This window comes from Neofelis nebulosa, chromosome 10 (assembly GCF_028018385.1).
Source record: "Neofelis nebulosa isolate mNeoNeb1 chromosome 10, mNeoNeb1.pri, whole genome shotgun sequence".
Classification (NCBI taxonomy): Eukaryota; Metazoa; Chordata; class Mammalia; order Carnivora; family Felidae; genus Neofelis; species Neofelis nebulosa.
This window is the reverse complement of record NC_080791.1, coordinates 108238542-108259757: the sequence shown is the minus strand read 5'-3', so window position 1 is coordinate 108259757 and position 21216 is coordinate 108238542. Positions and strand designations below refer to the sequence as shown.

Sequence of the window (21216 nt, the reverse complement as noted above, 5' to 3'; positions counted from 1 at the left end):
CCAGGCCCAGCAATCCAGCCAATCGGCTCTCGGGAGCGGGCCTGACGCGAGGGCCTCCGAAGCCACCCCGGTAGCCTCACAACTCCACCCCGGGCAAGCCCCGCCCCCGCAAGCGACAAGGAGGAGGAGGAGGAGGAGGAGGAGGAGAGAGGAGGAGGAGGAGGAGGAGGAGGAGGAGGAGGAGGAGGCAGCGCGTCTTTATTTGGCAGGTTTTGAGGCTGGAGGGGAAGGGCCGCCCGGGCGGGAGACCAGGAGACGGGCGGGTTGGGGCAAGTGGGCGAGCCGGTGCCTGGCAGCGGCCCGGCCTAGCCGCGCTCGCAGATGACCTCGACGACACTGGGTTCCATGGGCACTGGGTCCGGGCAGCGCAGGGCGGCCGAGGCCACCACTTCATCCAACAGTAGGTGCACAAGCTCCTCGTCGGCCACGAAGCGCCACAGGTAGAGCTGCAGGAAGTGACAGTCCACCTGCACCTGCTGCAAGCCGAAGCGCCCAAAGGTGCGCAGCCGCACACACTCCAGCAGCGTCTTCAGGCTGATCTTGATGATGCCGGTCAGCACCGATACCTGCAGGCAAGGAGAGGAGGCTGCTCTGGGACAGCAGGTGTTGGGTAGGGGCCCTGGATCCCGGAGGGCACCCACGTTCTGGGCAGGGGCCAGAGAGACAGTAAGAGGCCGGTAGCTGTGACGGGGTGTAAAAGTCCCAGGACCCATCTGAGAGGGAGGGATGGATACGAGGTTAGCACCACCACCCAGAGGGGGAACAGACAGGGAAAACCCAACAGTCAGAAGCAGAGATGGGAGAAGCGCCTGGTCAGTTGAGTGTCCAACTCCTGGTTTCAGCTCAGGTCATGATCTCATAGTTCGTGAGTTCGAGCCCCGCATAGGGCTCGGTGCTGACAGTGCAGAGTTTCCTTGGGATTCTCTCTCTCTCCCCCTCTCTGCCCCCTCCCCCATTCACTCTCGCTCTCAGAAAAAAAAAAAAAAAAAAAAAAGGCAAGCAGAGATGGGAGTCAGCACTGACACCAGGAGCGGGAAGGCTTGCTGAGTTAGAGGCAGAAGAACACCAGGTCCCCGAGTGTGGGCTGGGTTGGGGCAGGGCCTATCGTGTGGACAGGAATCCCTGATGAGGACCCAGAACTCCTGTGGCAACAAGGACAAGGGTAAAAGAGGCATTCCAGATCAGTATCGAGACCCAGGCTGGAGGCACCAAGGTCGGGGCAGAGGGCCATGGGATATGGCAATGGCGGGGCTGCAGATGACCATTCACTCCTAGAAACAGCCCAGAGACAGAGCCTGGTGGCAGGGGGCAGGGGAGCAGAGGAGTCCTAGACTCCTTGAGTCAGATGCTTGAGCCAACCTTCCCAAGGGCCCCTAGAAGGTGGGGTCACAGGGGACTTCAGACCTTGTTGAACTCCACAGGGCTGAACACGTCGATGCGTTCAGAGAACAGCTTCTGGATGTTGCTCAAGAGATTGGTGTCCATTGGGGCACTGGATGGGGGGAGACAAGCAGTCAGAGCCCACCCCGCACCCACATCCTCCTTCGTCCATTCCCCTGGGGTTACCCTGGCCGGCCAGACCTGGGGGTGTAGCTGGGGGCGTAGCGGCCCTGCTGTCGAGAGCTGCTGTACACGGAGAAGGTCCTTTTGCTGGAGTCACTGCTCTGGGCCTTGCGGACACCCTCTTCGTACAGAAGACCCACCTGGTGGTGGAAGGAGGCACTCACTGTAAGGAGGCCAGAGCAAGGGGACCCTCTAGCCCACCAGGTGCCCAGGGTGAGGGCCAAGGACACTCTAAATTACAAACTCCGGGGAGCCTGGGTGGCTCAGCGGATTAAGCTTCTGACTTGGGGTTCGGGTCGTGATCCCACAGTTTGTGGGTTCGGTCCCCACATCAGACTCTCCGCTGTTGACACGGAAGCCCCTTCTGGTCCTCTGTCTCCCGCTCTCTGCCCCTCCCCCACTCACGCTCCGTCTCTCTCAAAAATAAGTAAGCATTAAAGAAAAGAAGAATAAAAATAAATTACAAACTCATCTGTTAGAAGCACCACAGGGTAGTGGGGACCTGGTTATCTGGTTGGTACCCGGTCGCTCTTTATAGAACTGGTGGAGCGGGGCAAGGGTAGGACATCAGACTTGGGGCTGAGGCTCAGTCTTCAGCGCTAACCCTGTCCTGATCCCCTGGGTGACTCTAGAGCTCAGCCCCCTCATAGGTGACGTGCGGGCAATGATGCCACAACCCAGGGCTGAGGAGGAACGAGGCCACAGACGCAGGCACTGCTCGGCCCTGCCGTCTTGATCCTCTGAGGGCGGCTATCTTCCAACCCCCCGAGCCCGCATCAGGACCCCTCCTGGCCAGCCCAGGGCCAGCACCTGCACGTCGATAGCCGTCGTGTCCTCCACCACCCGCTTCATGACAGCACGCACGTTCCGGGGCTCCAGGGTACTCAGCCAGTCCCGTGTCTCCACACTCTTACGCAGCATCTGTGATATGACGAGGCCCTGCACCTTCACATAGTGGGTCAGTAGCCGCCGCGCCGTCTCCCTGGCCTCTGCGCACAGTGTGCTCACGGGGGTCACTGGAGACTGGTCCTGAGCCGGGGACGCAGAGGACAGAGGGGCAGTGAGCACGGGGTGGGCAGCTCGGGGGCCACCGCCAAGCAGGAGCGGGGCACGGGCTGGGCACGGGCAGCTGGCCCGGGTCTGACCGCGAGGGCACCGCCCAGCCTCCTGGATTCCCGGGACCACCGTCCCCTTCCCTGCCATGAGTGAGCGGTTCACCTGCACGAGAAACTGTTCATCGGTGAGGGTGAGGATGTAGGAGATGGTGGCTGTCTCATAGTCCAGGCAGAGGCGGGAGAGCAGCAGGAGCAGAGCAGGTGGCGTGGCACCCCCCTTCTCCCCAGGGCTGTCACAGAAGCTCTGAGCCGTCTGGCACATGGAGCGGATGAAGCCCACGATGAGGCCCTCGCGAACACCCTGGCTGCAGAACTCGCCCTGTGAGGAGGAGGGCCGCAGATACACAGCAGGTCCCCTCTTCCGGGCGGGGGCCAACAGCGAGCCTCTACTGGGACCCTACATGCCCTAGCCCCTCTCCAAGGGACAGCTGGGTCCCGCATTCCGGTCCCCAAGAGCAGCTCCCCCCGGGGGGAGGGGGGCGTGGGAGAGCAAAGGGGACAAAGCCAGCACTGGGGACCCTGCTTGCAGATGCCCTCGGAGCCTTCACACCCCCCCCCCCCCGGGTAGTGCCAGCCTTCCTCGTGACCCCCTCAAAGCACATCCAGAGGGCCTGGGGCAAGGACTGTGTGCCCCGACAGCTGCCAATCTACGGGATGAATGAAACAATGCCCAGAATGGGGGGTGGGGCGGGGAGATAAAAGCCCGAAGGTAGGCCATACCCGGAAGTAGGGCTTGTTGGAGAAAGACACCTCCTTGGCGGTGAAGAGGTGCACAGCTGCCAGCGAGGCCTTGATGTGGCTCAGGATGGAGCTGGCCACGTTGGCCAGCAACTCGGCCAGGCCCGGGCCTTCCTTTCCAGCCAGGCGAGGGGCAGCCAAAGCCTGCCGCACATCGGTCAGGCAACCCAGGAAGGCCGACCGCAGGCCCTGCAGGTGGTGGCCCAGGCGCTCACGGGCCACTCGCTCCACGATCTCCGTGGCCGCCTCGGCCAGGCCAGCAGCGGCCAGCAGGGCCCCAGGAGCCCGCAGGCGCCGATGGAAGCGGTCCAGCGCCCGCACCAGCAGGGAGTTGTCACCGCCACCCTGCTCCTGCGCCAGCCGCCGCTCCACTAGCGCAAAGTAGCGGCCACCCAGCTCCCGGGCGAAGGCTGCCAGCTTCTCGGCACCCGCCGGGCCCTGGGCCGCGAAGAGCTCCTGGTAGGCCGAGGCCACCTGGCAGAGGCCACCCACAAAGCCACTTCCTCCGCGATCCGTGAACTCTAAGACGTCGGGAGCCGGAGGGGAAGGCCCCAGCTCCGCCTCCAGGCTCCGCAGCTCGGCCTCCAGCCGCCCGCGGGCGTGCGCCAGGAACTCCTCACACAGCTCCTCCGCTGGCTCGCCCAGGGCCAGCAGCAGCTCCACGCACTCTGCCTGCTCGGGGGCGCCGGAGCCGCCCTCCCTGCAAAGTGGGAGGCGGCGGTCAAGGGCAGGCTGATGGAATTCGGCGGGAGGGAGGAGGGGGACGAGTTTGGACCGCAACCGGCAGGCCCAGGGCCCCGGCTGGGGGTGGGAGAGGGTCCCGGGGCCACACCTGAAGCGCTGCCGCAGCTGCTGAGCCAGGCGAGCCGTGATGACCTGGCAATCATCCTGGATGGCGCGGAACGAGGGCAGGTGCTGGTACTGCTGCAGGACGGCCCGCGCGCGGCCCTGGTAGCGCACCGCCTGCCCGTAGGCGCCCAGCTCCACGCACTTGGTGAGGCGCGAGGGCAGCTCGAAGAGGAACTGCAGCTTCCGCAGCAGCGCGTGGACCCCTGGGGGCCGGGGACAGGTGGTGTCAGCCCCGGAGCCTCGGGGTAGGCCGCTCCAGCACCCGCTCGGGGGCAGGGCCCACCTGCTAGCTTGGTGATGCGCTCGTGGCGGTCCTGCAGGGTGGCGCTGATGCGCGCACTGAAGTCGGTGATCACCGCCATGTTGGTGGCCAGCCGGTCCATCTCGTCCTCCATCTTCCGGAAGTCGTTCTTCATCTTCCGGATGGTGTCTGGCGGGGCAAGGGCGCGGGGGAGGGGAAAGGAGGAGACTTGTCAGCTTGAGACAGGGTCCGACTGCTCCCCCCACCACACACACACACGCACACACACACACGCACGCGTGCACGCACACAACCCTCCTTCCCAAATGCCCCTGAGCCAGCTCCTTAAGGGTCACGTTGACGATTCAGTGCAAAAAGCAATGGTGCTTGGTCACAGTAAATGGGAGGGAAGGCCGCATCTTCTGAGCACAAGTGCCCTGGTGCGGAGACAGCCCGTGGAGCCACAGTCCCTGCGCTCAGAAGATGCCAAAAGGGGGCACAGAACACTTGGCAGGAGCCTGTCTGCTCCTTCCCGGGGGGCATCCTCCGCGCCCAGCACACTATGTGGCACAGAGGAGACAATAAGTATCTGTTCGCCCTTATCTCCTTCGCATACTTCCCAAACCATTTCACTCCACTTTCTGGAACATGTCCTCTCTTCTCTGAAGGGTCCTTTAGCTCTTTTGTCTCAGGGGAAACCTGCCTAAGGGTTTTTCTTTTCACAACCGGTGCCTCAGGGCCTGGCCCCTTGACACTTCTAGATAGTTTCTACTCTTCTTCCCTTTTAAAGACCCCAGCTTCTTCGAAGACTGTGCCGTCAAATGGCATCCCTCTTGCTGCTGTCCCTCCCGTCCTCTTTGCCTCACCTCTCAGTGCCTGGTCACTGTCACCTCCTTGTGGACATGGCCATCCACATGAATGAGGCTTCAGACATTCCCGACTCTCCGTTCACAATCTCCTCAGTCCCACCTACCCTTGCCTCTGCCTCATCTGTGCCACCTCTCCTGGTCCTCGGCAAGACCTGTCAATCTCAGCTTCAAGCCTCGCACCTTCTGTAATTCTGATCATTCACCCTGTCTACCCACTCTAACAATCCTTTGCCTTTTCAGGAACTCTGGACCCCTGCCCCTAGCACAGGGTCACTACTCATCACACTTCTCACGGCTGCAATTCCCTACTCATTCCCCAGGAACTCTGACCCACCACCAGTGTCATCACATGTTTACAAGCCCCCTTGCCTCTCTTGTCCACTCCCTCCATTACTCGCTAGTGAAACTCTACCGCAGGTTAAGCCCAACTAGCCATCTATCCCATGCATCGGAACAGCTAAAACCGCGCCACAAGATCATGCCAACTGCCTCCCTTTATTTTTTTTTAATATTTATTTGGGGGGGGGGGGAGGAAGGGGTGGAGAGAGGGAGACACAGAATCACAATGCAATTAAATTGGAAATTAATAACAAAACTAGAAAGCAAAGAGATCCCATCATTTGGAGGAAAAAAGAAAACTTCATTCTTAATCGGCTAGTGGGTCAAAAGGGAAATCAAAATAAACTGCAGCATATAACAACGAGAACACTATAAATCAGAACCTATAGGCTATAGCTCTCTAGAGCAATGTTCAGAGGAAATCAGTTTTAAATCCCTATATTAATAAATTAGAATAAACATTCAACTCAAGAAGTTAGAAGAAAAAGTACTACAAAAGAAAGCAGAAAGAAATTAGTAAAGCTAAAAGCAGAAATTAATACACTTTTTAAATGGGGTGCCTGGGTGGCTCAGTTGGTTACGCATCCAACTTCGGCTCAGGTCATGATCTCCCGGTTCATGAGATCGAGCCCTGCATCGGGTTACTCGCTGACAGTGAGTAAGTTTATCGCAATATAAATAAAAAAAGATCAGGATCACTGAGAATAAAAGGATAAAAAATAAAATTTATAAAATGTTAGCTAACCTAATCTTTTTAAAGGGGAAAAAAACAAAATAAGAAATAAGGGGTGAAATAATCATAAATACACAAATTATAATAATCACAAGATACAAGTTTGCTCGATTCCCCGTAAAAGAATTGAAAACCTGAATGAATAATTTGCTACAAAAACAGAATTTACCTAAGTGGATTCCAGAAGAACAGAAAACACAACCGGAGGGAAGGGAGAATGTTGTCAATCAAAGATTCTCCCTCCCCTCCACACAAAGGCACCAGGCCCAGGGGATGTTGTGGGGCGGCTACCAGACCTCAGAAGGGCAGTTCGTTCCAATGCTCTGTGTAAGCAATGCTCAAACAGAAAACATTAGAAAAGCTTTCACGTTAATTTGTGGAACAAACCTAACACTGACATGAGAATGTTAATAAAAAGTTCCAAGATGAAAATGGTCCATTCATGTCTCTAATGAATAGAGATGCACAAATTAATACATGGAGATGTGTAGGTAAATTAGCAAGCGGAAGCCAGCAGTGGATTAAGAGAATAATTGATAAAATATGTCCAAATGTTTTTTATTTCATAAATGTAAAGACAGCTCAACATTAGAAGCCCCTCCCCTGCCCATTCTCTCTCTCTCTCTCTCTCTCTCTCTCAAATATAAATAAACATTAAAGAACATTTTTTTTAAAAAGAACTTTAAATAATAATTCACCCATATAAAAGGTGAAAGAGGGCCAATTCAACATCTATTCTTGAATTTGAAAAAAAGTCTCTCAATAAAATATGAACGGGGTGCCTGGGTGGCTCAGTTGGTTAGGCGACCGACTTCGGCTCAGGTCATGATCTTTCAGCCTATGAGCTCGCGCCCCGCGTCGGGCTCTGTGCTGCCAGCTCGGAGCCTGGAGCCTACCTACTTCAGTCTCTGTATCTCCCCCTTTCTCTACCCCTCCCCTGCTCACGCTCTGTGTCTCTCTGTCTCTCAGTAATAAATAAACATTAAAAAATGAAAATTAAAAAATATGAACAGCTGAGTATTTCTCTAACCTCCAAAACCCAGCATCATGTTAATGAAGCAATGCTAGAAGCATTCCTCTTAAAATCAGAAAGATAACAAGGATAACCATGATCACCACTACTTCCTAACGTTGTTCTGAAGATACTGGCCAATTCGATTGGACTCAAGAAATATATTATAGAGATACACAAATCGGAAAGGAGGTGAAATTATCAACATTTGCACATGATAGACTTGTATAAATAGCAAACCCTAAAGAATCACCGAAAACATTACAACAAACAATAAGAGAATTTAGTAAGGTGATTAAGTATGGAGTTAATACAAAGAAACAAAATATAGTTGGATTCAGACCACACGCTCTCACACACACGTGCACACACACACACACACACACACACACACACACACACCAGACGGATCAAAGTTTAAATGTGATTTAAAATGTAATCATGGGGCACCTGGGTGGCTCAGTTGGTTAAGCATCTGACTCTTGATCTTGGCTCAGATCATGACCTCCCAATTCGTGGAGTTCGAGCCCCATGTCAGGCTCTGTGCTGACAGCTCAGAGCCTGGAGCCTCCTTCAGATTCTGTGTCTCCCTCTCGCTCTGCCCCTCCCCTGCTCACACTCTGTCTTTCTCTCTCAAAAATAAATAAACATTGAAAATTTTTAAATAAATAAATAAATCATTGGGGTGCCTGGGTGGCTTATTCAGTTGAGCATCCAACTCTTGCTTTTGGCTCAGGTCAGGATCTCACAGTTCTCGGGATGGAGCCCAGTGGCATCAGGCTCAGAGCTCACAGCGCAGATTGTCTCTCCCCCTGTCCCTTTCCCACCTGCGCGCGCTCTCTCTCTCTCTCTCTCAAAATTAATAAACATGAAAAAAAATAAAATAAATCATTATGAAAAAGAACAAGTCTATAGAAAAATAGGAAAAGGACATGAACAGGCAGTCCACAGACAAGGATACCAAATAGCTCTTAAACAGGCAAAAGACTTTCAACCTCACAAGAGACATTGAAACTACACAGAGATACCACTTTTCACCTATCGGATGGCCAAAGATGAAAACTTTTGGCAGCAACGTTGGCCAGGGTGTATAGAAAGAGCTCTTCTCTTCGTTGCTGGTGGTTGCACAAACTGACCAATATGTATGGAAAGGAACCTGGCAACGTCTAACTGCGGTCATCTGTGAGCCTTCGCACACCCACCGCTGGTTTGTGTGTGGCTCCTGGGCCAGGGGAATATTCTCGGAGCAGGACTGGAGTAGTAACCCAACTTGGGGAGAGAATGCAGGGCCAGTGGTCATGGGGGTCCTTGGAAGGTCATGAGGCATTTTCATCCTCCCCCCCCCCAGTTCTTGTTCTTGCTTGTTAACAGTTTAACCTGTGACACAACCTCCTCCCAGGTCTGTCAAATCATACCATCAAAAGAGCAGATTCTTTTTTGCATTAGGTGTTTAGGCCCATGATACTTAGGTGCTACCTCAAAAAGGAAACTTGAATCTGACTTCCAAAGGGGGGAAAAATCCCAAACTAAGTTATCAGAGTAAAAGAGGGGCACCTGGGTGACAGTCGGTTGTGCGTCCGGCTTCAGCTCAGATCACGATCTCACAGTTCGCAGGTTCGAGCCCCACATTGGGCTCCTGCTGTCATCGCAGAGCCCGCTTCAGATCCTCTGCCTCCCCCTCTCTCCTCCCCTCCCCCACTTACGCTCTCTCTCCCTCTCTCAAAAATGAATAAACATTAAAAAAAAAAAAAACAGAGTAAAAGAAAACCTACCACTAGTGTGTCATTGTTGCTGATTTCACAGGCCCAGAGCCACAAAATTAGAAATTAAAGTTCTACCATGTCAAAAAAAACAAGACAAAAACAAAAACAACTTCATATCACCAAGTAATAAATACTACACTGTGTATCTTTGAACCATTTCAAGCTTGTTAACTGAACCAGCTTGGGCTAGGGCAAATGGTTAGCTGTTTGGACACCAATATACCAGCCTGGGGGAGGAGCGGGGGATAACTGGTTACTGGTAGGAGACTGGAGGGCGCCTTGCTAGCCTGCAGCTTACTGACCTGGGTGCTGACTGCATAGACCTGTTCTGTTTGTGAAATTCATGGAGCTGTCCACTTATGACCTGTGCGCTTTTCTGTATGTCTGTGAATCTTCAGTCCAGTTTACCATCAAAGACTGCTTTGTCTTTGCCTGGAGAAAGGAATGGGAAGAGGCTTTTCATTGCACAACCTTTGAGAGATCTTTTCAACTTTGAAACAGATAAACGCATTATTACATAAACTCAAGGTTGAGGCCAGATGCTGGCAAAGTTTAGCCCGCAGACCAAACCTGACTTGATCCCTGGTTGGGTTTTTTTTTTTTGTTTGGTTGGTTGGTTTTTAACTGGGATATAATCAACATACCATAATATTCAGTGGGTTTTAGTATTTTTGGTATATTCACAAGATTGTGCAACCGATATCACAATCTATTTCCAGAACATTCATCACCCCAAAAAGACCCTCAGCAGTCACTTCCTGTTCTCCCCATGCCTCAGTCCCTGCCAACCACAAATCTGTCTTCTGCTTGTATGAATTTGCCCATCGTGTACATTTAACATAAATGGAATCATACAATATGTGACCTTTTGAGCTTGGCTTCTTTTACTTAGCATGATCTCAAGGTTCTCTGCATTTTAGCATGTATCCGTATGTGGGGAGTAAGCTTAGGAATTCCCTGAGCTTGCACTCATGGGTTAACAAGGCATACAGGAATAGGAAGCCCCAGGATAAAAGCATCCAAGATTAGGTAGGCAAGATTAGGTATTCAGGGCAGAACCCCCCCTCCCCCCAATTTAGTACAATAGCAGAAAGCTGCTTTCACTGGAAGGAAGGGCCAAAATAGGTAAACAGGTAAACTGGGCTATAGACCACAGCAGGACAGTGGGGCCAATTAGCAAAAGAAAGCAGGTGCCTTGTTGACCAGCTGTCTTGTCCCTGAGTCAAGTTAAGATAAACAGAGGTGGCGCCTCATGCCTGCCTTAAACAACCATCCCCCCCTGGCCAGGATTTTGTTTTGTATTGACCCAAACCCCTAACACTGCACATCTATCTTCAAAACCCCCTTTCCCTCACACCCATGAGTTAATGTTCACAGTTTCATTGTCTCTTTGCGCACATCCTTCAGGCTCGTAAGCTTTCCTGATCCTAATAAAAACAGAGCAGATGGCTCGGAGCCTGGAGCCTGTTTCCGATTCTGTGTCTCCCTCTCTCTCTGCCCCTCCCCCGTTCATGCTCTGTCTCTCTCTGTCCAAAAATAAATAAAAAACGTTGAAAAAAAAAATTAAAAAAAAAAAAAAAAAAAGGGGCGCCTGGGTGGCGCAGTCGGTTAAGCGTCCGACTTCAGCCAGGTCACGATCTCGCGGTCCGTGAGTTCGAGCCCCGCGTCAGGCTCTGGGCGGATGGCTCGGAGCCTGGAGCCTGTTTCCGATTCTGTGTCTCCCTCTCTCTCTGCCCCTCCCCCGTTCATGCTCTGTCTCTCTCTGTCCAAAAATAAATAAAAAACGTTGAAAAAAAAAAATTAAAAAAAAAAAAACAGAGCAAGGACCCTTACTCGGGGCTTGTCTCCTCCCGGACATTAGCCTCTCTCTCACTTTAATCCTGCGTCTGCTCTCTTGCTGGACAAGAGAGAACTCCAGACCCAGAGTCTACGACATCGGTGTATTTTTTTATGGCTGAGTAATCTTACACTGTACGGGTCCACGTTTGTTGTTCTATCCACCAGTTGGTAGCCATTTGGCTTCTTTTGACTATTATGAATAATGTTGCTATGAACATTCATGTACATGCTTTTGTGCAAACATTTTCTCTTCAGTATATTCCTGTGAGTGGAACTGCTGGAACATAGGCGAACTCTGTGCTTAGCTCTTTGAGGAACGGCCAGACTATTTTCAGGAGCACCATTCTGTATTCCTGCCAGCAACGTATGAGAGTTCCAAGTCCTCCACATCTCCAACATCTGTTATATCCCATTTGCTGGAAATCCCAGTGGGGGTGCAGTGGTATCTCACTGTGGTTTGGATTTGCGTTTCCCCAATAACTAATGATGCTGAGCATCTTTACATGTGCTCGTTGGTCATTCGTGTATCTTCTTTGGAGAAATGTCGATTTGAATCCTTTGTCCATTTTTAAATAGGGTTGTCGTTTTAGTGCCGAGTTGCAAAAGTTCTTTATATATTCTGGACTTAGACCCTTTTTAGATATATGCCTTACAAATACTTTCTCCCATTCTGTGAGTTGTCCTTTAACTTTCCCGGCAGTATCCTTTAAAACACAAAACTTTAATTCTGATGAAGTCCAATTTACCTATTTTTGTTTTCCTTTAGTTACGTGTGCTTTTGGTGTCTGTAAGGGGAAAAGACACTCTGGTGCCTCTCCTCCACTCTCAATACTCCAACGCAACTTCGTATCTGACACCACGTGTGTGGGGTTTCCACACATCAAGCAATTCTGCAACACCAGCTGGGTGTCCCACGATTTAACTTCATTGTGACACTATCTGCCTGGAGTTAGTGTCAGATCTCACAAGCTCAGGGCTCGGTCACCCGAGACTACTCTACCCCCACCTCAAACGTCAGTCCAAAGTTGAGGTTGTCACTGGTACTTTTGACCAACTGGCTGTAAACTGGAGGGTTCCCACCCATGATCCCTCTGCAGGTTCAATTAATTTGCTACAGCAGCTCACAGAATTCAGGAAAACAGTTTACTTACTAGCTTACCGCTTTATTACAAAAGGATACAACTCAGAAACCGCCAGATGGCAGAGAGGCATAGGACAGCATATGTGGGAGGGGCACAGAGCTGCCATGACCTCTCTGGGCATGCCACTCTCCCAACTTCCGCATGTTCACCAACCTGGAAGCTCTCAAACTCTCTCCTTTTGGAGTTTAGTGGAGGCGTCACCGATGAGGCATGACTGATCAAAGCGATAGCTATTGGTCACTGAACTCAGTCACCAGCCCCTCTCCACTTCCACATCCGGGAGGTCTGGGGGGCGGAGCTGAAAGTTCCAAACCTCTAATCAGTCACATGGTTGGTTCCCCTAGCAACCTGCCCCTAACCTCTGGTTATCAAGGGGCTTTCCAAAAATCATTTCATTAACATAAACTTAGGTGTGGTTGAAAGGGGTCTGTTATATGAGTAACAAAAGACATCTATGTTGCCTTTATTGATCTGGGGTTATTTCAGGAAATGGGAACAAAACTAAATATTATTACAAAAGATGCCTTGCAAATATGGTGCATTCCACTGATTGATTTGCATGTTGAACCAACTTTGCATTCCTGGAATAAATCCCACTTGGTCATTGTATGTAATCCTTTTTCTATGTTGCTGGGTTTAGTTTGCTAGTATTTTGTTGAGGGCTTGGCATCCAGATTCATAACGGATATTGGTCTGTAGTTTTCTTACATTGTCTTTCCCTGGTTTTGGCATTCGACTAATACTAGCCTCATAGAATTAGTTAGCCTCCTCAAATTGTTGGAAGAGTTTGTGCACCATTTAAATGTTTGGTAGAATTCAGTAGTGCAGCCATTCAGTCCCAGGCTTTTCTTTGTGGAAAGTTTTTTTCAATATTGATGTCTTTCATTGTTATACATCTTCCAAGGTATTTTATGACTTCTTGAGAAAGTTTTGGAAGTTTGTATTTCTCCAGGAATTTGTACATTTCACCTCATTTTCTAAGATGTGAGCATACAACTCCTCACAGTGTGCTCTTATAATCCTTTGTATTTTTGCAAAATTGGTAGTAACATCTTCTTTCTCATTCCATTTTAGTAATTTGAATGTTCTCTCATTTTTTTCTTGGCCAGTCTAGCTAAAGTTTTGTCAATCTTGCTGAACTCTTCAAAGAACCAATTTTTGGCTTCATTTATTTTCTGTATTGATTTTCTACATTATTTATTTTGTTCTAATCTTTATTATTCCCTCCTTTTGACACACTTTGGGTTCTGTTTGTACTCCCCCCCCCCCCCAGTTTTTTAGGTAGTATGTTATTTATTTGAGATCTTTTCTTTCTTTCTTTACTTGCGTCTGTATGTATATAATTTCTACACCCAACTCTGAGATTAAGAGTCCCATGCTCATCCAACTAAGCCACAGCCAGGTGCCCCTCCCTCTTGCTCTCTCTTTTTAAATTTTTTCATGTTTATTTATTTTTGAAGGAGAGAGACACAGAGCGTGAGCAGGGGAGGGGTAGAGAGAGGGGAAGACACAGAATCTGAAGCAGGCTCCAGGCTCTGAGCTGTCAGCACAGAGCCCGACACAGGGCTCGAGCTCACAAACCAGATCATGACCTGAGCCAAAGTTGGATGCTTAACCAACTGAGCCACCCAGGTGCCCCACCTCTCTCTCTTTTTTAATGCAGGCATTTATAGCTATAAATTTCCCTCTGAGCACTGCTTTTATTACATCTCATAAGGTCTGGAATGCTGTGTTTTCAGGTTCACTCATCTCAAAGTATGTTCTAATTTCCTTGCAATTTCTTCTGTAACCCATTGGTCATTTTAGAGCATGCTACTTAATTTTCACATATTTGTGAACTTCTCAGGCTCCTTTGTTACTGATTTCTAATTTAATTCCACCATGATCAGAGAACATACTTCATGTGATTTCAATCCTTTTAAATTCATTGAGGCTTTGTTTATGACCTGACGTATGGTCTATCCTAGAGAATGCTCCATTCATGCTTGAGAATAAGGTGTCTTCTATCGTTGTTTGGTGGAGTCTGTTAGGTCTATTTGGTTCAAGTGATCTTTTAAGTCTTCTGTTTACTTGTTTTTCTATCTAATTGTTCTATTCATTTTTAAAAGTGGGATATTGGTGCTTCTATTATTGTTGAATTTCTTTTTCTCCCTTTAATTCTGTCTATTTTTGCTTTGTGTATTTTGGGACTCTGTTGCTAAGTGTACAAATGTTTACATTTGTTAAATCTTCCTCATGGACTGACCCTGTCATCATTATAAAATGCCCTTCTTTGTCTCTAGTAACAATATTTGCCTTAAATGCTATTTTGTCAGACATTGGTACCACAATTCCAATTCTCTTCTGGTTATTGTTTGCATAGAATATCTTTATCAACCCTTTTTCTTTCAAGCTATTTATGTATTTGAATTGAAAGAGTGTCTCTTGGGGTGCCTGGGCGGCTCAGTCGGTTGAGCGTCCGACTTCAGCCCAGGTCACGGTCTCGCGGTCCGTGAGTTCGAGCCCCGCATCGGGCTCTGGGCTGATGGCTCAGAGCCTGGAGCCTGCTTCCGATTCTGTGTCTCCCTCTCTCTCTGCCCCTCCCCCGTTCATGATCTGTCTCTCTCTGTCTCAAAAATAAACAAACTTAAAAAAAAGAAAAAAAAAAAGAAAGAGTGTCTCTTGGAGACACTCTTGAATCATGTGAGGTTTTCAAATCTATTCTGCTTATCTCTGCTTTAATTGGAGAGTTTAATCCTTTTACATTTATTGTAACTACTCATAATGTGAGACGTACATTTGTCTTTTTGTTGCTCATTTTCTGTCTTATGTTCTTTTTTGTTCCCCAGTTCCTCTATTCCTACCTTCTTTTGCATTAAATAGATATTTTCTAATGTACCATTTTAGTTCCCTTTTGGGGTGTGTGTGTGTGTGTGTGTGTGTGTTTGTGTTGGGGTATACCTTAAAACACTCAACCAGGCAGCTTACAACTCTGCCTCAGCCTTCACTTACTACATGTGCAGAGCCCGAAGATGAGCCAGAGGTGAGAGCTTAGGGCATCCTGAGGTCTTTCTTAAAAGCATGTGTACTGGGCATCTGGGTAACTCAGTCAGTTAGGCATCTGACTCTTGGTTTCAGCTCAGGTCGTGATCTTGCAGTTCATGAGTTCGAGTCCCATGTCAGGCTCTCCACTGACAGTGCAGAGCCTGCTTGGGACTCTCTCTCTCCCTCTCTCTCAGAATAAATAAATAAACTTTAAAAAAAAAAAAAAAAAAAGCATGTCTTATATATATGTGACCTTCAAGATTCCCAATATGGATGTCTCATTTCTTAGCTTTTCTTTTAAGCTTTTTCTTTTTAAGCTTTTTTAAGTCTATTTTTCGCCCCAAATATTATCCATCACTTCAGGCAGACACAATACCTGTCTGTAATTGTTTCTGACAAACACCCCCTGGTGAAAGGCTTTTAATACTGGGTGACCTCAGGGTCAGGACAAATAAAGACAAATCTAGGGAGTGGAATCTTTCAGGAAAGCACCAGACAGGTTACATAATGACAATTCTCTCAGCATGAGGCTTTGAAACAGGTCCAGTCCTGTTCTGGTCCCTCCAGTACTAGAAAGAGGCTATTTTCCAAGGCTACTGCTGAGCTGGAGAGGAAATGGTAGGCCAAGTTAAAACATCACTACTACAAAGAATTCACTACTTTGACCAAGATTCAGCTGTTTTTCTTGAATAAAGGCTCGTAAGATTGCTACAAACATTTGGCTAATTTCTAGGAGTCTGAAAAAGTTGACTCTGACCGTTTTGGCCAGTGTTTTGGTTCCTTTTATGGAAGGGAGATTTCCAAATACACTTGCTCCACTGTTTTCGCTGATATTCCGGATGTCACAGCTGTGTGGGTGGAAAGGAGTTTCACCGGAATACAACCATGTATACGCTTACCCAGCGTCTATAGCTGCTTTCAGGCTACAATAGCAGAGGTGAGTACAGAAACCAGGTGGCCCACAAAGCCTAAAGTATTTACTCCACCCAGAAAATGCCTGCCCCCCCATCATGTACAACCTATGCAGTCGGGTCCTATTCCCTTCATCCCATCACTCTTACTCTGGTCATAGAGTTTTCAGGGCCTCTGCACAGGTCGCTTCCTCAGCCTGAGCCACTCTGCCTCCAAATCCTCCCACGGTCAGCTCTTCAACATTCACCTTCATCGTCCCCTCCTCACAAAACCCTTTCTCTGCCACCCCATTCGAAGCCACCCCCAACCACCAACTCTCTCTATACTATCCTGTTTCATTTTCTCCAGAGCTCCTGACAGGTAAAATGATCCTATCTTCTGTCTCTTTCTCTAGAATGTATGTTCTGTGATGGCTGAGAAATTGTCTCGTTTGCAGCTATATCCTTGGGCCTAGAATAGTGCCCGGCACACACGCAATCCAATACTTGGCAAGTAAGTGAACGAACGAATGAATCAGCCGAATGGATGTACATTCATGCTCATACCACCTTCCCTCTGTGACCGCTCCTCTCTCTGCTACAGGCTTACCCTCTTCTGTACAGCCATCAAACAGGCACTCCTCAGAGGCCTGTTCTGGGCTCTCTCCTCTTCTCAGGCTCTATCCTGTCCTTCGGCAGTCCCACCCACACTTCCCTTTAAAACCTCCTCCTCTTCACAGCAGACTCCCAGGCTTATCCCTCCAGCCTCGCTCTCCCCTCTGAGCTCCAGACCCACACATGCATCTGCCGTCTCGTCAGCTCCTAGCACCTCGAAACCTAACTCCCTTAGCCTCCGAGTTCTGAGATCCCAGCCCTTGATAAAGGCTCCCCACCTCCAGCGTGAGTCAGGAGGCCACTCCTTAGAGGTACTCAGAGGACAGAAGAGATGGACCGGACTAGATCTGTCAAGGTTCCTTCTAACCTGAGACACTGCTGTCATCTGACATGGATCCCCAGAGTTGTGACGAAGACCAAAATCCTTCTCATGATCTACAAGAGCCTTCGTGATACAAGGGCCACAGGATCCTCCAGGTTTTCTTCATGTCTGGCTCCCTTTCAGAAAGTAAAAACCACAAACAAAAACACCGACCTAGCTCACTTTGTCCCTGTTCCCACACCTGATCTTCTTGTAGTTTCTTGAGCACCAGATCCACCATCCAGGGGTCACGCTGAAACCTCGGGGTCATTCTTTATGGCCAAAGCTCTTCAACACCGTGTCCCGTCAAGTTGCTGCAAATACTTCTCGGCTGGCCCAGCACGGTCCTTCTCCACCACTCCCATCCTGGGGTAAACTCCCCAAATCTCTGGCTTGGACTAGTGAAAAGACCCCTCTCCAGCCACCTCTGCAACCCATTCCTCCCAGTGCAGCTGGAGGGATCTTCTCAAAACACAAATCTGCCACAGGACTCCTGTATCTAATCGCCTCTGTGTGGCTTAGCGCTTAGGAGGGATAAAAGGCAAGATCCCTCAATACGCTCTAGAAGGTTACACTCTCCCACGGGCTGACCACCTGACTGGCTCCGCCCACACTCTGCTTCCCCTTCTACAGTAGTTGGCCCGCTCTCGGCCCCTCTCCCTTCCCTGAGGGCTTGGCCCCTGCGGTTCTCCCTGGCTCTGGCACCACAGATAAGCACTCCCCACACTAACACTAACGTGTAGCCCATGCTTATCAATTCTACTTCCTGGAATGCTTTCTTTATTTGGCTTCGGAGACACCCATGCTCCCGATTGTCCTCAAACCTCCCCAAATGCTTGCTTCCTGTGTGAGACCGCCCTTCTCTTCATGACTTTCCGAACGTCAGGCTGCTGCAGGGCTCAGTCCCTAGACCTCTTCTCTTCTCTCTGTATACTTCCTCCCTAGGAGATCTCATCTTATTCCAGGGGACCTCGAGGTCCAGACTCCTCCGACCCCCAGACCCTTCACCTAATCAACTAAAAAAAAAAAAAAAAATCTTGAATCATTCTGCTTTTCCACTGCGGACATGCTTCCTGGTCCCTGCCACCAGCATCTTGCCTGGACCACTCCAAAAGCCTCCTCGTGCATGCCTCTGCCACCCCTGCCTCCCTAGAGTTCATCCACTGGACCGTGAGCGTCCTTTTAAAACCACGGTCAGGGGGCGCCTGGGTGGCGCAGTCGGTTAAGCGTCCGACTTCAGCCAGGTCACGATCTCGCGGTCCGTGAGTTCGAGCCCCGCGTCAGGCTCTGGGCTGATGGCTCGGAGCCTGGAGCCTGTTTCCGCTTCTGTGTCTCCCTCTCTCTCTGCCCCTCCCCCGTTCATGCTCTGTCTCTCTCTGTCCCAAAAATAAATAAAAAACGTTGAAAAAAAAAAAACCACGGTCAGGTCACCCCATTCTTGTCGTTCCATCTCACTCAGAGTAAAGTGCAGGATCCCCATAACCACTGATAAGTCCCTAAAATCTGGTTCCCACTAACCATCTACCCTAGTCACCTACCACTCTTCTCCCTTGCCTCCCCCTAAACTCCCTGCTGCACTCTGAATATACCCAACATGCCCCTCTCTCCAGAGCCTTTGCCCCCGCTGTTTCCTCCCCCACAGTAGCCGGTTCTTTCTCATCAAAGCCCTGCTCAAATGTCACCACCTCAAAGAGGCCTTCTCATACTTACCCTAGCTAAAGGCAGACCCCAAGACATATGACTCTCTTCTCCCTACTCGATGTCCTCCTTCTAGTACTTACTACCACCTTTATTTGTAAATTCACTTATTGTCTGTCTCCCCAACTAGAACGTGGGCTCCAGGAAGGAGCCTGATCTAGCTGGTTCATTGCTGTATCTCCAATATGCACAACAGCTCTTGGCAAAAAAAAAAAAAAAAAAAAAAAGCCAGCCAGGAAGGAAGGAAGGCAGGCAGGAAGGGGCATTCAATGAAAACTTCTTGAATGGAGACAAAAACTTGACAGTATTTATAGATTTAGAAACCCCGATTCCAACGCTCAGTTTATAACTCTCTCCCCTTCGTAGGAAAAAGATAAAACAGCAAACCATCCTTATTTAAGCAAGAGCTAAATGTCAAAACTATACAAATTCTAAGAAATGGAAAATGTAATGCTTGCAAAGTTCCTGTGAGAAATTTCTTAGCACAGGAATTGTGATTTCTTGCTGGTTGACATTGGCGTTAGCGAACACAGAGGTGCCTATTCATTGAACCTGCTTGCAATCAGATAAAAGAACAATAACTATGTGTTACTACACCTGGCATTGTGACACTTAGTACAGTAAGAGATGTCACCGTGAACCTCACAGAGGTTCACGCAACATCCTCATGGACCACAGGTAGGCCCCTCAGGATCTGCCTCTAGGACTAAGTACACACGGGTCCAAAATGATCACAAAACTCTGAGTAGTGCATCTCGCCAACATAAGACAGAAGTTAGTGTGGATGATAGCTAAACATTGTGTGGCACTGTCCTGGACAGAGAATAAAGGGGGCAGGAGGGAAAAAGGAAAGGAAAGGAAAGGAAAGGGAAAGGGAAAGGGAAAGGGAAAGGGAAAGGGAAAGGAAAGGAAAGGAAAGGAAAGAAAAAAAGAAAAGAAAAGAAAAAAGAAAAGAAAAAAGAAAAGAAAACCTTTACATGAACTTTGTGTCCCTTAATGTCATAAATTTTCTCTTTGCTTCATTTAAAAGGGGGGAGGGGTGGAGAGAGGAAGGGAGGGAGAGAGGGAGGGAGAGACAGAGACAGAGACAAGCCCACCCTCAAGAAGGACCTGGACAAGAGAAGAAAGCTACCACTAATGACAGAAACTAATCCTTACTGAGACATCCTTAGTGTCACGGATTCTAAGTGGTTAAGATAAATCCATTTCAGTTTAAAAATGTCTTTGAGTTTTCTCTCCTTTGACCCTCAGAACGACCCTCTGAGAGCAGCTATTAAGCCTATAGTCGTTTGACCACAAAGGTTCTGAGCGGGAGGTGAGCGTAGATTAAGGTCAGGGAAGGACTAGAATCGGGGTCTTCTCCCCCGGAATCCCCTGCCGGTTTCCCCAACACAGGAGGAACAGGTCAGCGGGACTGCGAAGGGTAAGGTCCCGGTGCAAATCACCTGTGGCTGAGATGAACTTGTTGTAGTTCTCATAGACCAGGGTCTGCATGTCGCTGTCTAGAGCCCGGATCTGCCGCACCATGTCTGTTTCACTGTCCATCAGCTGGGCCAGGGGGCACTCTCTACGCAGCTGGAGTAAATGGGGTTGTTAGTGTTCAGGTCAGGGGGTACTCAGGTCCCTCAGGCTTTCAGAGCACGAAAACCCGCATCCCACCCCTGTCCGGAATCCTAGACATAGAGCCTATAAGTGGCACGGGTCGGGAGTTACTAGGTTCGGTCCTGTTTGGGATTTGTCAGCGTTTCAAACGCTCAGACCCGGCCAAGGCCCAGTCCTTATGCCTGTCAGCGCCTGGGCCACGCCCCCTACCCGGGGCCCGTCAGAACGTCAGCCCAGGACACCTCCGACTCCGCATCACTTGAGGCCAGTCCAGATCTGCCCATGCCCCCCTAGACTCCAGCTCTGCCCCTGCTTCCTGCCCGACCGTCGTCGTCTTTTTATGAACCCCTGCTTCCCTCACCCCGCAACAAAGTCGAAGGCACGATCTGGGGGTGCAATGTATCGGGAGCCTGGTTCCCCCCCCCCCCCCACACACACCTTGTCCAGATACACTTCCGGGTCGAAGTGCGCCCCGTTGAGATCCGTCGGGTCCAGGGGGTCCGACCCCGAGGGGCGCCCCGCCGCCTCCCCCTCCGAGAGGCCATAGTAAAGCTTTAGCATCCCGTGCGCCTTCCGCCGACGCTCCGGAGCCTCTGCCTCGGGCCCCTCCGGAGAGTCCCCGGGTCCAGACCCCGGGCCAGGCCCAGCGGCTGCCGCCGCCATCGCTCCAACTGCAGCCCACGGGCGTGAGGCTGGGAAGAGGACCGGGAGGAGGCACTTCCGGGAGCCATAAAGTTCTTGTTGAAACGAGGCAGTCCTGCAGGTGAAACGTCCCCCCGCAGCCCTGGGTCCTTCGAGACTAGAGTTCCCCCGCACCTTTCCT

At 50.0% G+C, this 21216-nt stretch overlaps 1 protein-coding gene across 1 annotated transcript; it reads right to left on the bottom strand.

Annotated features, from left to right (window-relative positions):
• Nucleotides 1–181: 181 nt before the first annotated feature.
• VPS51 (VPS51 subunit of GARP complex) lies at nt 182–21151 on the bottom strand. Its single transcript, XM_058689591.1, has 10 exons — nt 20832–21151; nt 20237–20366; nt 4549–4695; nt 4249–4468; nt 3399–4116; nt 2782–2997; nt 2374–2592; nt 1582–1703; nt 1405–1492; nt 182–566 (listed from the first exon to the last, which is right to left on the bottom strand). Exons 1-10 carry the CDS (start codon nt 21054–21056, stop codon nt 306–308), a joined length of 2346 nt encoding a protein of 781 aa, XP_058545574.1. The 5' UTR covers nt 21057–21151; the 3' UTR covers nt 182–305.
• Between the last annotated feature and the right edge of the window lie 65 nt (nt 21152–21216).